Here is a 17,231-nt window from a genome sequence, read left to right as displayed (position 1 = left end):
GGTTTAGTTTGTTTCTAACTTTCTTTTTAAACCACTGCTTTTTCAGAGCTGGTAAAGCTCACACAGGTTGTTGCTTTGAGTTCATAATTACTTCACAAAATATTGCCCACAGTGTATTTCTGTGTATGTTGAGTTCTAAATCATAGATGTTCAGTCTATAAGAGTTACTTCTGTTCTCTCCCACTCTTTCAGTGGTTTGGAAGAATCTAAGTAGATTTTGATTCATCCTGAACTTTAGAGCTAAGCACTTACCGTAAGATTCATCACTGTCTGATGACTTAATGCTGATCAGGATATGTTGATCCAGTAGGTATTCCGGGTCTGAAATAATTGGAGTCAGCTGCAAAGACAAGTTAAGGTGTGTCAATACAATACATGGTTGACAGGAGTACACTTCTCCCTGGGACTCAGTCCCAAATGAGGAGAAAACTGCTGGATAAACCCATGAGGGTATCATGTCACCTCCAGGATCAGCTTCTGATAATATCTGGATATCTGTGGTAGAAGGCTGCACTCTTTGAGTCCCAGCACAGTGAACAGAATGCTACATATCTGACACTCATGGGATGAGCTGCAGTTTTCTCCTGTAGTCCAGGACTGAAAATTGCCTGAGGAGGAAGGCATCTGCACTCTGATTACAGTCTGTTCCCAAAAATCTATCTAGCTGTTGTTGTAATCGCTTACTGCAGAGCCTTTCCCCAGTGTAAGGTACTCTTTCCAAAGTCAGCACTTCTTCTGGGCTATTTAGAAGGGTATTGACATGCACATTTGCTCCAAATCCAGGAGCTCTTGTAGTTTTTTCAACTTCCACCATGCCAAGAAATGAAGAACAGCTCTGATCTCAAGGACAGGACTTGTGTCTGATACTGACACACAGAACACTACTTCTGGCCACTGATGTTCTTTTTAACATGGGTAACAAATATTTAATCAACTTTTCTAAAATATACCAAGAGAAAGTTTTGTCTGACCAGGCAAAGAAACTTCAGAGCAGAGTTACTGTTTAAGATGTTTTATTTTCCATTTAAAATTAAAAAAAAAAAAGGGCCTGCTTAAACCAACATTATGTTCACTAAAAAGTAAGAAAAAAGTCATGGCTCTGAATGGCATAATCATGCAAGCAAAATTCTTGATAGAGATGTAAGTACACTGACATGAAAGTCCTTTCCTGCTTACAACACTCTGCTTAGCCTAAGCCCATCCTGTATTCTTACAGTCCCTTTGAGTGGAAACAAGACCACAACAATGTTCCTGAAAATAGTATTTATGAAAGTAAAAGACATAATGTTGCTTATGGGATGAAAGTGGAAGCTTCTCTTCCAGATGAATATAGAGGTATAGTCCCAGTTTACCTTTGGAAGTGCCTCAATGAACTTTACCACAAGCTCCCCTTCATTTCCATCCTCATTTTCTCCTTCCTGGCTCTTTACAAAGCCTGCAAAGGGACAAGAAAGGAGTTTACAAGGAAAGAGACAGCAAGTCTCTTTCAAGGGCTACAAATCCTCTTCACTATGTCTCCAAAGAGCCTACAATCATTTTCCTACTTGGACGCAAATTTTAAAAGTATTAAGAAGCTTAAAGTCTGAGTTTTGGATGAATTTTTACACAGTAAATTTGCAAGTGGTTTTGCTAGAGCATTGTTAAATGGTTTTATTTTGCAGTTAAACTTGGCACTGAGGAGCTCAGTGCATACATGGACTGGAGGATAAGAACATGACAGCTCTTCCTACGCCACTCAAGATAGCATGCTTTTGAAATTCTAATTTAAGATTCGTAATACACTGTTTCCATAGAAATTTATGCAAATTTTTATACAGCCAAAAAATAATCTTTTATGGAACTGTCTTTGACACAGCGCTCTGACATGCGATAATGTGATGAAGCATCCACCAAAGGCTTGCTGTCCCACTTAAAAGAGCAGATCTGTGATGGGAAATTGCTTTAAAAAACCCACAGCAAGGGCACGTAGGCTTATGTTACATAAACAGCTGAGACTCAGCCCCACAGCATGGGCACAGGCAGTGAAATCTGCAGTGCTGCGAGGTACACAGTCCCACTTACAAAGTCACATCACTAGCATTCATTTCCCATTTAGTTGATCCTCTGACTTATTCTTTGTTAAACCAGTTTAATTCAATTATTTTAAAATATTTTTGTTAGCATAATGCAGATGCTTTATTTTGAAATCACCTGATCATTTGTAGTAGGCACAATTAGAAATGTAATCAATCATGTCTTTGCTATATAGGTATTTTCTGTGTGATAAACAAGAACAATACATGTTTCCCATCAAGAAAGAAATTATCAGATTGATAAACAAGGTGGAAAAACTCTTGGAAGGCTACATGTCTAAGCATGGATTACAGCTACCTTGGCTGTGGGGTTTGGATTGTATAGCTGACAGTATAGAATGTCTTGCAAACTACAGCAAATCTTTAGGACATCCCTTTTTTTGCAGTGGAACCAATGATCCACATAGCTATATTTTTAGATCTAAGCAAGAAGGAGAACTAATCCAAACACTCAGAAAACTTTGACAGAAACAATAAAGATGGGCAAACCCATACTTTCTAAGCAGCTAGAATGAAACTCAATGTAGAACTTGGTCTGGGACTTGGTCTTCAGAGTAGCGTAGCAATGTAGGAACTCTATCTCCCCTTGGGAATCTGTGTATTTGGAGTCTAGGAAAGAGGAAGGGAAAATAATGTCACTTTCAGCAGGAGATAAAAAGAGGGCTTTTTTCAATGGACTTTTTTAAAAGTCTTAAAGTATTAAAGAATCAGGTTTTTCTCTCAGCATATACAAAGTACTGCATTCTGTATCCAAGGTGAAGATGGTACACGTGCACCCAACCTGACTGACCATTCTTGGAAACAAACTGTGAGGTGACTCCTACTTCAAAGGTGGCAAACACAGGACTGTGGTCACTTGTCATGATGTCAGTGGTACAGCCTGCCAGTGAGAAAGGGAGGATGGTTACTGCCCTGCTCCGGAGAGATCACTGCCAAAGAAATATTATTCAGTAATTTTCCAGAAAGCATAAACGTCTCTTTGGTAACTGTCTCTAGTCAAAAGTGTTTCTTTACATAAACTCATGTCAGTACACATGACTGTAATTCTTGTGTCAGAATACAGAAAGATTTGTTTAAGGGACACCATTTTACTGTACTGTTTTGTAGATGACTGTCAGTGTTAGATTCCTCCAGTACAAAAAGCCCTTACAGGCTTCCTGGTTACCTCTGCAACATGCACAGCTAATTATAGCTCTAATATGGCAGGAAAATCACACAAGAATACACTGGTGCTACTTCAGTGCTACAAAGCAACTCCTGGACCAAGGTTAACAGTGAGTGAGCAAGGCCTGATTGGATCTAAGCACATACTGAGTTCCAGCAAACCAAATCATTCCAGAGGTGCCTATTCAACCCCACACCTCAGCATCATGGGCTCTGTGATCAGATCAGCCTGCCTTATCCCTGACAGATTTTCACAGCCCTGCTCCCAGTCCATGCATAGGAAACCATGAACAACATACTCAGATGCTCAGTCCTACATATAGCCAATGACATTTCAGAACTGGTATTTGAGTCTTTTTTTAAACAGGTTTTGTGGCTTTTTCTCTTCCCTGCACTGCACTTTAGTGATGCTTCTCAGCAGGAGAGGAAATGGGCTCTTGATACCACACAGTTCTTCTGGAATATGATTTGATACAAGAGATGTCTGCAGACTGGACTGTGCACACAGGGTCTGTCCTGCTGGCAGCCACTGTCAGGAGTTCCTGGTAGTGACTGCACAGGAAAAGTGGTGGTTGCTGCCAAGAAATAACTGATGTAAAGTGATCCTACAGTATGGCCTAAAGTTGGACAGCTGCAACTGTCCAGGTGGTGTTCTGCATATAAAAGAATAACAGAATGAATTCCCAACCCAGTAAGGTTGAGAGATTTTGGCTCCCCGCTGCCTGGTTTAACATCAGGTCCCTCTATGCTGAGTGCCTGGCAGTGCAGGGAGATCCTACAGATTCTGTTCTGAATCATTTCCGTTTCAGACTGGTTGCCTTGCTATCGACAATCTGTTCTCCACCCACCATAGGACTGACACACAACGTGCACCATGGGGTAGGATTTCCAGAGCACTCGATCACACCAGGATGGCAAATTGTACTTCATCTGCAAACCAAAGGAGAAGTAATGTCAAGAAGAATGGAAAGGGCCAGTTCACAAAAGAACAGGAAATTCACCCAAGCACTATACAGTTGTGTCAAGTCTTTTTGTTTGTATTGACTCCTTTCAAAACACTACAAGGGCAGAAAACACAGAGATTGATTTAAGTCACTTTCTTCTGCAGGAGTTGCAGTCACAGCTCTGCCCTATACCTCTGAAGGGAAATCAGTTTTCACCTACCCCTGTAGCTTTTTGCTTGGTATATGCATACTTCTCCCGGGTGCCTCTCTCAAAGCGGTAGGTTGGAGCAAAAGTAATCTCCTCTTCCTCTAAAACAGGGAAAGAGCTCTGTTACAGCTTGGCCACTGGAAGCCCTCACCTGGGCAAGAGAGCCACTGCCTGGTACACCCTGCCTCAGGCTGGGGCTGGCAGAGAAAGTTGGTGGATGTAGCAGAGGAACCTGCCAGCCAGTGCAGGATCTCACCGAACTGCAGGAACACCTTTTGGTCTCTTCTCTCAAGGAGAAGCTGGTCGAAAGCCAGCAGCTCCGGATACTGCTGCTGCCTGATCTTCTGGATAATATTCTCTGCTTCCTGCCAACAGGAAAACAGCAGAGTTGTAGATGATGCAAAACCTTCATATAAATACTCCCTTCAAATGCTCCTGAACTGTTTGACAGAGCTGTAGCCCCTGCCACTTCCCCACCCTTCCCTTCACTGAAAAGCCCCAGCCTTTGTGGTGGAACATTTATCTATCAAAACAGGTATTGAAATGCCCACACATCCCCTGCACAAGAACACACACACTCACAACCACATGCACATTAACACCGAGCTTGGTGTTTTCTCCCGCATGCTGAAGCCTATCCAGGATTTATGATGGCTCGCCTGTTCCTGAAGGCTTGTTTGAACCATTCCAAGCTCACCAACCAGAGCAGAAATGCAGTCTCTAGATTGAGCCATTCAGGGACAGATGCTTCTTCACAGTGGGAAGGAAAGTTGGGAGGTTTGGGGAACTGAGGCTGCCTGAAGCAGTAAAGTGTGCCAGATGGTATTCCTGGGTCCATTAATCCTTGGAGAGGGCAAAGGGGATTTCCTTACTCTCCCTCAAATGGGGCCACACTCACGCCCTGGGGATCCCTTCTGTCTCCCCTCTTTTTGCCATTTTGCCCTAGATTGGAAGAAGAGAGCACTTCTATAGCAACAGTGTGCTGTCCCTGCAGGGCTTCCCGCAGTGTCCCGCACCGTTGGGGGCTGTTCCACACGGTAGTTCAAGTCTCCCAGCCAGAAAAGATGAGTAAAGCGATGAGTGATGTTAAATGGACTCAGTTTCTTATCTCCCAGTGTCAGGAAGCGCAGGATGTTCATGTAGTTCTGGTTGCGTCTGTCAAGACAAGAAACATCTGCCTGACATCCTAAATTGCGATGGAATTTCCAAATGGAGCAGAGGCTGCAGCTTTACCAGGTGGGAGCTGGTCCAATTCAGCAGCTACAGAGGAGCTGAGCAGATCAGAAACGGAGAATTTGCCACCCCAGCAGACAGGCCCAGGGAATGTGCTCCTGAGGCCACTTCTGCTGCCTTCTGGGGCTGTGCTTGTCTGAGCTACATGTCCTAGAAACTCAGCATTAGATTGTTTCCTTCAGATTTCAGCAGCAAACACATAACTAGACTTTGGCAGCTCTTACAGGCCCTGAGGAACCCTTCCATAGATGTTAACTTCATCAGTAGCAAAGACCCTGTGCAGAAATTCCACACCATCTGTTTCCTGGACTGGGAAAGATGATAAGGCCAAACTCCTCAAGTCCTTTTCACTTTCTAAACCACTCCTTCCAACTGCTCCAGCTCCCCCCAGTGTGGGCACTGATCTCCCAGTGGTGTCAGGATCTTTGCCTTCCAATCCTGTGCTGACCAGAACCTAATCCATGAACCCTTATTTCACAGCTAGGTATAGAGAATTAATCACTGTGAGGATATTCCTGTTCTCCACCTCCCTCCTGGTATTCCTGAAGGATCTTTCTCAGCTGTGTCCTAGGGCTCACAGCACTGCCTACAATGATGAGGAAGTCAGTCCCCTTTTGGGGATTATTTTGGGATTGGAAAAGCCTTTCCACATTTCTCCAAAACACTGTAGATCATGGAACTGTTTTCCTCATGCAGTGGGTTTTCATGACAGGTCATGCAAGTGTTGTGTGAGACTTTTACACTTGGCTCTGAAATAATTTTACCGTCCGTTTCCCCTGCACCCATGTGGTATGGTGCACACAGCAGAAGCCCCTTGTTTAAATGTCCTCCCAGGAGACATTAAACAATTTTTTTATGGTCAGGAAAACATGTTTGTGCCTGTCTGGTGGGCCCTCCTTCCAAACATGGCCCAGAGAATTTCACCCTGGCTCAACAACCATTTCTGAGAGGGGAAGATGTATCTTACCTGTGCTTCTTTTCACTTCCTGAAGTCAAATGGCTGTTAACAAACCCAAAGGAGGTTCCATTAAACATGAATGACACCCCCACTGCTCCTTTATTACCTGGCAAAAGGGAAGCCAAAAATGACAAAAAATTAATACACCTCCAGGCTGAGTCTAGCAAAGATAATAAAGCACCTAGCACCTAGCACATGTGAAGTGGAGGATGGAGAAGAGAAATTCACTTAATCAGCACAGAAAAACTTAGTGCATACAGCACAGATTGTGGGAACAAATTTTTAAGGGTGCTAAAAAATTAGTTGAAGAGAGAGAAGTGCAACTTCCTTGTGAAACCCAAGAAAGAGCAATCCAATAGCCAGTCAAAAGTGTTTGCTGGGAATATATATATATATATATATATATATATATATTCGTACTAAGTATACACACAAATAGACTTCCTCTCTTACAGGGTAAAATACAATCAGTGCTAGTGGAATGTAACTTTAGGAGTGTCACATAAATGTTGCCCAAGGAGTGTTGGAGAAGAAGAGCTGTTCCATGTGGGCTGAGCAGATCGCAGCTGTCTGGGCAGGACCTGCCCGTGCCTCACCCAGCGTATTGGCAATGCCTGTCTTCACATTGGCTGTGCAGATGTGGCTGATGCGGTTCTCATGTTCTGGCTTGGCCAGGACAACAATCCTGATATTCCAGAGGGTATGGATGGCTATCTGCAGGAATGGGAAGGGTAGAGGTTGTATTTCTGTAAATACCTGCCAAGCTGCACTGTGGCTGCAGGCTTCCTGACTCCTTCAATATCAAGTTCAATGACAATAAAGGGAGGGAAAGGGAGGAGGTACAGGCAAAATCCCACTTATTCCCATCTCTTTTACATGTACAACATGTATACCCTCATCTCCTGAGTTCCATGCAATAGCTGGAATAACCCCTCACCACTTTGAAGCTGATACTGGTGATTTCCTGCAGAGATTGCCTTAGGGTCTCCAGCCATTCCTTCTCCCCCTGGGGGTCCTCCTGGGTGCCAATCACATAGATGTCATGAGGGATGTAGTCAGCAGTGTCATCACGGGTCTTCCCCTGCCCCTTGGAGAGGAACCAGGAGGTGATCTTCTTTGGGGGTGGGGCTGCACCTTTTATTAACACATCAAACACCAAAAGAAGTAAGAGCATATCTTGTCAAAACTAGGATGATGATAACACATGGGGACAGAAATTATGGGCTTCACATCTTGTATCACTTTTGTATCAGCCAGGGCACACTGTTCTAAGATGACAATGATATTACCCCCACTTGTGTCACTGACAAAAGGAGTGATTCTGCTTTGACCACCTGCCTCTTGTGGATCAGCTCTCCAAGGCCAAGGCTAGTCAGGAGTAAAGGCAGGGAGCTGCACTCCTCCTGGTCTGCCACTGCCTTGACCTTATTCCTTAAGGATGGCAAAGCACAGACAGCTCAGGTCACAGCAGCTGAACCACGCTTCTGTCCCAAAAGGGAGAAAAATAACCTGTATTCCACTGTCCTCACCCTGTCCCCTTCTCTAAGTACCACAGACACTCGGCTGTCTTCCCAGGCTGGACATGAACTATCCCTAGTCAAATGAGAGCAGCTGATGTGCAGTTTGTGGAATTGTTCCTGTCCTTTCAGCATGGTGGTGGATGTTGTGCACTGCTGCACCAGCTTTGTGCCAGCCACTGTCACTGAAGCAATCCTTCAGTACCCAACAGGGACAACTTCATGGTCCTTTGAGTGGAACCATGAGAAGTGTCAAACCACATGCAAGAGTAAGTCTAGATATCAGCTCTTCCCCTGTCCCAGGGAGAGGGCAGCCCTGGTGTACAGACCTGCCATGGAACACAGAGAGTCTGGAGCTCGTCATGCCAGCTGAGCACACCTTTAGGCAGTGTCTGAAGGAGTGCCCATGGCAGAAGAGAGCCCATACCCATATTCCAGGTGCCAATGAAGATGGTGATCATATCAGGCTCTGGTTGCTCCGAGTGTTTATTCTTCATCTGCTGCAGAAGCTGGCAGAACCCTTCTCTCTTCTAGACAGGGAGAAACAGAGAAAATTAATGAGATACTTAACTCCTCTGACATGACCTCCTGAAAAACCAGCTGAACCAAAAAATTCCCAGCACACTTGAAGGGCAGATTAGCTCTGCATTATCCCGAAACCTTTCAAGAGGCTGCCTTTCCTGTGGTGCTTTTTTAGTAATTTAGCTTTGTTTTAACAAATGCTGAGCTGGTCAGAAAAAAAATCTTTTCTTCCCTCTTTGTCTATATGAACCTTTGCACAGTGGCCATCTCAACACCTTGCTTCTCCTCAGTGCTTGCTCTGTCCTCCTGCCTCAGTGACAGCATTCAGGTGTCCAGTATCTCCCTTTAGACAGTATATTTGCTCATTTTCTGGATGTTTCCAGAACAAAGGGGAAAATATTTCTTACAAAGGCAACTACTGTCCTTCAACAGTTCAGCTTCCTACCAAGGAATGTCCCATGTTCCACTCCCACCTGTGTACCTACTCCAGGCTGGCAGAAAAGAAACACCATGTATGTACCTTGGAATCAGAAAAAACATATTCCTTCCGCTGTGTTTTTTCTTTTTCTGTTTCCAGAACTATCACCAGCTTGTTTGGAAGCTTCTGGGACTTGATGAGCTGCAAGACTGAACAGAGGCTGGGTGTCATAAGCTGCAGTCACTGAAATAAGGGTCCCACCAAAACCAAGAGAAGCTCAAAGGCTTGGGATTTACATGGTCTTTTCTATCTGTGCAGTTTTCCTTGTAGACCTGCATTTTAAAGTTGCTTAATCCTGTTCCCAATAGGAACAGATTTGGACTCCAAATTAAGAGGACCCCCAAAATTCTCCTGCTTTGAGCACTTTTCCATCCCAAGCCTTGCAGTGTGAAATAAAGCCTAAACTTTGTGCCAGCAATCCCCCTGTATCCTGAGCCAGCCTATATGTGTTCCTTCCCCATCTGTGAAAGAGGATGTAAGTCCTCATTTGGTGGTAAAGGTGATTCCTCGCATCTAAAATAGCAGCTATTATGAACACCAGGTAGAGAAAGCCACGCATGAAAGCTCATCTTTTTGATTACTGCCAGCAACAGGTTGATTTTCTAGCAGGAGAGAGCCCAAGGGCATAATCTACTCTCTCACAAATGGCTTTTTTTCAACTTCAGTGAACTGTCTGTTAAGAAAGACAACAGTAAAAAGGGAAGTCGTTTGAATCAGGCAACCACAGACCAAACTGGCATTGTTCATGGTGAGAGATACCAATCTACATACAAAAAAATCAAGGGAAATTCACTGAAAAATGTTACTGAAACTGAGTGTCTGGCTTTTTACCATCAAAAATCATCACAGAAGTCAGCATGTTCCTGCAGAATGGTGGGGTTTATTTTCAAGCGACATTGCTTTTCAGAAGAAAAATAGTTCTATTGCAACCAGCTCTATGGGGAATCTTCTACCAAAACCTGCTCCCTTGCAGTGTTAATTCCAGTGTCTTCATTTAGACCTGGAGACTGGTCAGTCTCCAAAAACAATCTATGAAAGCTGGTTATCCCAGTACTGAGATATCTGTGTCTTGCTGACTGGTGCTCATGCAGCACCCAGGACCTGCCCTCTGGGCCAAACCTTGCCCTGAGGAGGGCTGAAGGGAACCCCTCCCATCATCCAAGGACCCAGAGCCTAGTTCAGCATTTGTGACATTAAGCTGACATCTTACTTTTCTTGTGGGTATAAAACTTGTCCTCTGGACCATCCTTAGATCTCTTGATAATCAGTTTTCCCATTTCCACATCCACTTTGAGTTGTATTTTTGAGAAAATTCCTAGGGAGTCAGTTTTCACCTAGTGGAATACAGAGAGGTTTTCCATGAGGGACCTTCTACACTTCAGTCGCATGTATTACAAATGCAGCACTTCCCTCAATTTCTGGACACATATCATTATGCCAGTCTCACCAGACATCTCTTAGGCATTTTTATGGTGCCAAGCAGAATCCAGGAAAAGCTGTTACCTCTGTGGCAGCACAGCAAACTTCCCAGGAGCTGAGATACTAACATAAATCTGCTTTACTGTCCTTCCACATTATGATCAGCGTTGTTGAAGGAGTAAATTTACCTCAAAAGTGACAGGGGGGATAAGGGAGCGCCGGTGTGTTGAATCAGGACCTTCAATTAACAGTGTTTTCACCTGTAAAATAATTATGTGTCATTTATTGCATTTGGTGATTCTGCACTACACTGAGAGTAATGAAATCAGAACAAAGCAATCTTACTGTGGCAGAGCACTGCACTGACGATGAACAGGAAACAAACTAGAGGCAAAGGAGGACAAGAAGATGACATAAAATAGTTTGAAAACTCTACCTTTTCTTCAATAGAAGACAGCAAAGAAATCAGCTGGTTGAGTTTCAATACAATATTGGCCGGACTTGCTTCACCAAGCATCTGAAACCACAGCACAGGAACAAAAAAAGAGAGAGATGGATAATTACCAAGCCCACAGAGCACAGCTTGGAGTGCAGTCCCAGGAATACCTCACACAGACCAAAGAGCAGCAATTCTACCTTCACCACTCTGATTTTTAATGGGCAGCACAAGAGCAGAGAACATGCAGAAGTGTGGGAGGCTGGAAGGACAAATCTGTAAACCTGTTCCATAAGGTCAAGGCAGCTGGCCATGCATGGGAGTCAGCTTGCTGCTGGGGGCAAGTCTGCATGACCAGGCCTGGGGTTCAGCATACAGAAGTCCTGGAATTTTGGTTTTCTGGCAGGGAAAGGAAAGTCATGGGGACTTGAGTGGGCTTGGGAAAAGGAAGGATGTAGCAGTGAAACATCCTGGAATCAGGTTAATGGAAAAACAAGTGTGCAATGCCAGCCCACATTCTGAGGGAGGATGGGGAGGTGGGAGTCCTCAGGCAGCTGGTGGCACTTTCCTCTAGGACAGGAAAGGGGGGGCAGGTGGAGAGGGCTATGGGATAAGCAAAACTGTGGGATAGAACTCACTGTTCGCCCCCTGCACTGCAGCAGAAAGAGGCTAAAGAGAACATAAGTGGCACATGCCCACCTATACCCCACTGGCTATGGCTGCACACCAGAGCCATCCCTGCCCCCACTGACAGCCACCCACATACCTGTCCTGCTCTTCCCACCTCCCAGCCCCCTTACCTGGGAGCGCTGGTGGGTAACAGGATGCAGCTGCTGCTCAAACACCTTCTGGATGGACTCCAGAGATGGGAGAGTCCTCGAGGCCTCACTGGGAACACAGACACGGCACAGGTCTAAGGCTGTGGCCGGCTCCCTGGGTCAGTTCACACTCGGACACAGCCACACGGATGAGATGACAGACACATGTTCACACTGGGCACACATCCACACTGGGTCTGCCCTCGCCATGTGCCCCCTAAGCTGTGGGATGCGTACGGGAGCAAATCCCAGCTGCTTGGTGACATGGTCAACAGGGCAGTGTGAGTCAGGCAGCTGCCTTCGTCTTGCAAAGCTGGCACACGGCCATACTGGCTGCTCCTTGGGTTTTGCTTTGCTAACTTCTTAAATCTCCCCAGAAAGGTATCCCAGTCTGGACAAAACCTGACAATATGGTGTACAAGCAGGATCAACCCAACTATGCCAACTCAGATCCAAGTGCACTCAAATGCCTCAGAGCCCAGCACAGTCTGATGCCCCTGAACACTGCAGCAGTGGCAGCAGCTCTGTTCTGTACAGGGCCTGTGCAGCTGCTGAGATTGCTGAGGACAGTGCTGGGGACTATGCTGGGGACTCTGTGCAAAGAGGAAACTAATTTGCAGATATTTCATCTCACATGACATGCCAGGTGCAGCAAGGGGGTGGAACAGGCAGCCTTTGATCTCCTGGGCAGAACCATTTACAGGTAACAATGTCATTCCTTCAGTGCTTCCCAATGAGATTCCACAGGATGCTCATTTGTTGAAACACTGTTGTGTGAATTTGGCACAGAATCTCCATGCTGATAATGACAAGACTTGTTCCAGAAAGAGCAGCCAGGGAGCACAGGTCAAAAGGAAGGTGATGGTGGTGAGCAGCACTAGAATGCTTGCACTGTGTCTAGTCAACAGTGGATATTATGATTTCCCTCACTTTCCTAAGTCTGAACGGACTGGATTTTATTCCATCTTTGTCAAAGAAAGTGCTCCAAAGCAAAAGTGTGCCTGCCTGAAGAGATATGTCTAGGTGCTGAACCAAAGATGACTAATTTCCTAAATTAAACATTCATATTTGACATTTCAATCTGAAAGGCTTGCTGTGGAACACACAGGAGTACAAAGCACATGTAGGAATCTGATTCTGCTAATTTTATTCCTCCAATGCCACTGTTCAGCTCTGGATCACCTAGGGCCAGTGTCACTGCAAACAGTTCTGGCCCCAAACCCAAGAGTCCCATTGCTGCCATGGAGTCAGACCCCAGAAGGCTGCAAGCAGTTGCAGGAACATTGGGTGAAGTTTAGTTTGAGAAGACTGAAAGGATATTTACTGTGATGTGCAAGCCATCTCTTAAAAACACTGCAACAGCTGTTTGAAGCAACTCAGGAGTGATTTCCCATGGGAAAACTGCCCTCTGTTCACAGTGCAACATGTAGGTTGTGTGTGAGGATGAGGAAGAGCTCCTGTGGGTGTTCAAGACCATTAAAACCACCAGGTGGTTTTAATTAATTTGTAACTTCTTTTGTTTCCTTCTCTTGACAGTATAAATACCTTTAGTGATCTTCATTGAAGTGTCAGAAGCCTGTGTATCCACATGCAGTTGCACAAGTGGTGGTATCACAAGTGCTTGAAAAACTGCCTTAAAAACTCTATGTGTAAATTGTCTATTGAGGGAGAATAAACAAAATATGCAGAACAGCAAATGATGACCAAATGATGGCTTCAGACAGTAGCAGATTGAATAGACCGCTATTGGTGTTTTTTACTCGAAGATGAACCCCCTCCCTGTGCCCCCGCCCCCCCCCCCCCCCCCCCCCCACTGGGAGCACCAGCCCAAGGATCTCCTTGGGACAAGGAGAGGTTGCTTCTTCTGCTGGAGTGATCATCTCCGCCATGCAGCACAGTATCTCTGACTAGAGATGCTGCTGCCTGGTGGAGTTTTACCCATTTTTTCTTTTCCTTCAGCACTGTGACTAGAGTTTACTGGCTTGCTTCTCTGCCCATTTGCTTGCTCAGGAGCCCAAAGCCAGTGCATGCTGTGCCGGCCCCCCCGACCCCTCTCCAAAGGGCCGCTCACTCTGCACAGCCCAGCGCCAGGAACGGTCATCGCAGGTGAGCTACCCATGGGAGCAATCCCCTGCCCAGACTCTCTGCTCTCTGCTGCTGCTTCTGGGCTTCTTGTTACACTTGTAACCCAACACCTGACCGCTTCTGGCACAGCCACAGAGTTTTTGGTACACTTTGCCACCCCAAGTGTGCCGTTCCAGCCGCCGCTGCAAGGTTCCTGTCCCATCCCGTTTCGTCTCTGGAGGGGCCTGGGCCCGGCTGCCCCTGCGGGTTTGCAAAGGAAGCCCCTTTTCCCTGCTGCCATCCCCCAGGCACAGAGCAGCGGCTGAGCTGCAGCACAGCGCCCCCTGCAGGCGTGGAGGAACCATTGCCCCTGGCCAGCCGGGAGCCAGCAGCACCCCTGCCGGCCGTGCCCAGAACTGCACCCAGGGGAAAGGGCTCCACAGCCCAGAGAGGTGGCACTGGCTCTCTGCTTCTGCTCCTTGTTGCTGCTGCTGTTGGTATTTTGCCTTGTTATATGTACATACACTAGTAAGGAAATGTTATTCCTTTTCCCATATCTTTGCCTGAGAGCCCCTTAATTTCTAAGTTAAATAATTCAGAGGGAAGGGGATAATATTTTCCGTTCAAAAGGAGGTTCATGCCTTCCTTGGCAGACACCTTTCAAACCAAGACACTTCCCTACACTCAGCAGGCTTCCACCAGCAGCAGAATTCACCCAGCTCTACTCTAGGATGTCACTTTGCAATGTGCAGTCACCAGAAATCCTACAGAAAATCCAGAAATGTTACAGATGACAGTTGAGGGAATTATAACCTTGTTGCATCTCCTTCCTTTCATCTCTCCACGTGCATTTATGAGGAATAGGGTTGTGAAACCCAGATAAGCTGAAGCAGAATAAGAAGTTGGAAATGGGAGAAGCCAAACATCATTACAACAGCAGCACTGAGATATTTTAGTAACACAAGACTCTCAGTTGTGATTTCATTTGATTTGAGTTTCCATTGTTCAGGTTTATTCTTAGCTGGCCACATGGGTCTCTCCTCTCCCATGTGTGTAGAGAAGCAAAACGCTCAGGCAGGGTGCAGAAGGGCAGCACTTCGAAAAATCTGTCCTCAGTCCTCACAGGGGCTTGTCTGTGGGTAGCTGGCTTCTAGGAGAACAGGATCAGGCCAGCAGCACAACCAGCCTCACCTCTGCATACACCAGAGAGAAGGGTATGGGAAGCCCTGGAGAGAAGTGTGGAAATATGTGCCCTCTGCTACAGTGCTCCAGGAGCTCTGCACAAGTGTGGGCTGGTCCCTTTGCTTAGAATCAGCAAGGGGGAAATAACATCCTTCCACCACGGAAGGAGGGAGCTCTGCAATGTTCTAGTACCCTGTCAGAGTTTTTCTATTTGTGACATGGAAGCTCTACAAACAGGAAAGGTAAAATTTGTAGAGTCAAGAGTCTGGACTTGTTCCTTTTTTCATTTGAGCTGGCCTTCACCAACATCAGTGGAATCACTCCAAGTTCACAATGCATTAGTGGGAAGGAAAATCAGTGTTTAAAATCTAGTTATACACTAATTTGTGCTTGTTTCCATAAACGGCTTGTACTTGACAATCCTGTGGGTGTCATTTATGCATTACCAAATTATGCAGTAAATTGGTTAGTGCATTTTTTGTTTTGTTTCTTTCTAAACAAAGCATAAAATATAACACTCTGCTGTCTGAAACCACCTACAAGGAAACTTGATTGTCAGAGCTGTCTCTTCTATATAGATTTCATATCTTTGGATCAGAATCACAGGTCACGAGATCTAAATATACTGCTTTTGAGGGCAAGCCAATTTCCTATGCCAAAAATGAGGGTTCTGAATGCATGCACGTGGGACCTTTGTTATACTACAATGTTATGGCATTACACTCTGAAAACCAGCTTCTAGTTACCTGAAGAGTCCTTTGCAAAGAGCTGTTAGTAATTTCTTCAGTTGAGGAAGATTGCTTGAGCCAGTCTGCACGATCTCAAAGTCACTGATGATGTGAACTCGCAGGTAATCCTGGATGAGTTTAAGATGCTCATCAGAGACACTGTGAAGGAAACACACAGGTCAAAAGCCAGCTCTTCTCTCTACTCCCAAATATCAAACAGCTTTCTTGTTTTTCTCAAATTCCCACTGTTTAGACACATGGCTAATAAATGAACTTCTCTCAGATATTACTCATCCTTTATATCAGAAAAATATACCTCAGTGGAGAAAGTATATGGGTTATTTTAATAATTCAGAAATGTATCTTTTCTGGACAACAGATGGACTGTAAAGAGCAGTCAATGCACTGCTGATCTGATTCTGTTCTTTATTTGGTAGTATTAACGAGGAGTAATTTTGTTGAATCAAACAGGTCTTCAGCTGTCCCAAATACCAAGGCCCAGCAAGCTCAGAACTGGGCTGAAGCTCAGCAGCCCTGTCACTTGCCCTTCCTTACCTGCTTGTGTCCTGGTACTGCAGTCGCTGGAGCAGTGTCTCAGAAAGGGACAGTTTATTCACATCTGCCACCCGGGAGTTTTCAGGGAGAGGAGAGACCTCTTTTGTCTCACTGCTTGGCAGTGCCATGAGGATGTTGCGTGGGGGCAGGACAGGAGGTGTGGGTACCAGGTCTAGCAAGAAGGAAAGGAAAGGCACAGTCATTCCAGCACAAAAATTGGACCTCTTGTCCCTCACACCAGGCAGGGCAGAGCCCACCCTGCCAGGGCAGTCCTTTCAGAAGCCATCTCTTCTGGCTGGTCTGTGGAGAGATGTCAGAGCTGGGAAGCTCAGGACTCAGCACTGGCCCCGCTGTTTTTCCAGGGATGGCTGTGGTGTGAGAGCAGCAGGATGAAGTGCCAGGCTTGGACCTCACATGCAGGCAGCACATGCCTCTGTCTCTGCCTGCAGTGAACTCCACCCCAGCCAGTTTTAACTCTCCCATCTGCACAGCAGCTGTGAAGGTTAATTAGTTAAGTTGAATATAACGCTTAGAGAACACAGCTGTACCTCACCCATTTCATTCCAATTATCATGGGGATCTGCTGCTCAGGCAGAATGGATGGAGGAACATGATGGAAAGAGCACCAGAAGCTGCCAATGGAAAGAAGTGAACAGCTGAAGTAAGCAAACAGAGATGGAGAAAATAGACCCCGTGACCCAGTGCATAGGGGCTGAATATTCTGCCTTGTCTTGTGGGCATTGAGTTGGAAGGAAAAAGGATTTTCCTGCTGTGTCATCCTGCTGTTCAGCATATCTCCCTCTTCTGGGAGAAGAATGGGTTCATCTCCACTGATCCCAACCATGGTTAACTTTATTTTCATACCAATTGCTCCAATACTTTGTTATACATGTTGTACTGAAGCTGGTTGAGTTGTGAGGTTTCATTTGGTTA

At 45.6% G+C, this 17,231-nt stretch overlaps 1 protein-coding gene across 8 annotated transcripts in view; it reads right to left on the bottom strand.

The window, feature by feature from the left end:
* The window catches only part of INPP5D (inositol polyphosphate-5-phosphatase D), a 51,471-nt gene that overhangs the window by 6,817 nt on the left and 27,423 nt on the right, over positions 1-17,231 (bottom strand). For 6 of the 8 annotated variants that reach the window (XM_023933370.2, XM_023933367.2, XM_086844491.1 and 3 more), the window contains 19 exons: positions 16,299-16,470; positions 15,762-15,902; positions 11,752-11,839; positions 10,952-11,032; positions 10,704-10,775; positions 10,307-10,430; positions 9,139-9,245; positions 8,524-8,626; positions 7,517-7,713; positions 7,176-7,293; positions 6,589-6,685; positions 5,405-5,543; positions 4,645-4,753; positions 4,401-4,489; positions 4,085-4,166; positions 2,863-2,952; positions 2,568-2,681; positions 1,353-1,435; positions 253-340 (listed from right to left, as the gene is read on the bottom strand). In XM_023933370.2, the coding sequence (XP_023789138.2) occupies positions 253-340; positions 1,353-1,435; positions 2,568-2,681; positions 2,863-2,952; positions 4,085-4,166; positions 4,401-4,489; positions 4,645-4,753; positions 5,405-5,543; positions 6,589-6,685; positions 7,176-7,293; positions 7,517-7,713; positions 8,524-8,626; positions 9,139-9,245; positions 10,307-10,430; positions 10,704-10,775; positions 10,952-11,032; positions 11,752-11,839; positions 15,762-15,902; positions 16,299-16,470 (2,094 nt within the window). Of the gene's footprint in view, positions 1-252; positions 341-1,352; positions 1,436-2,567; positions 2,682-2,862; positions 2,953-4,084; positions 4,167-4,400; positions 4,490-4,644; positions 4,754-5,404; positions 5,544-6,588; positions 6,686-7,175; positions 7,294-7,516; positions 7,714-8,523; positions 8,627-9,138; positions 9,246-10,306; positions 10,431-10,703; positions 10,776-10,951; positions 11,033-11,751; positions 11,840-15,761; positions 15,903-16,298; positions 16,471-16,555; positions 16,738-17,231 lie in introns of those variants that run through there. The other 2 variants (XM_023933371.2, XM_086844487.1) reach the window with 1 other exon arrangement.

The sequence above is a fragment of the Cyanistes caeruleus genome, chromosome 10, assembly GCF_971803275.1.
Source record: "Cyanistes caeruleus chromosome 10, bCyaCae1.hap1.1, whole genome shotgun sequence".
Classification (NCBI taxonomy): domain Eukaryota; kingdom Metazoa; phylum Chordata; class Aves; order Passeriformes; family Paridae; genus Cyanistes; species Cyanistes caeruleus.
Note: the sequence above shows the minus strand (reverse complement) of the source record. Positions and strands in the feature narration are given on the sequence as shown.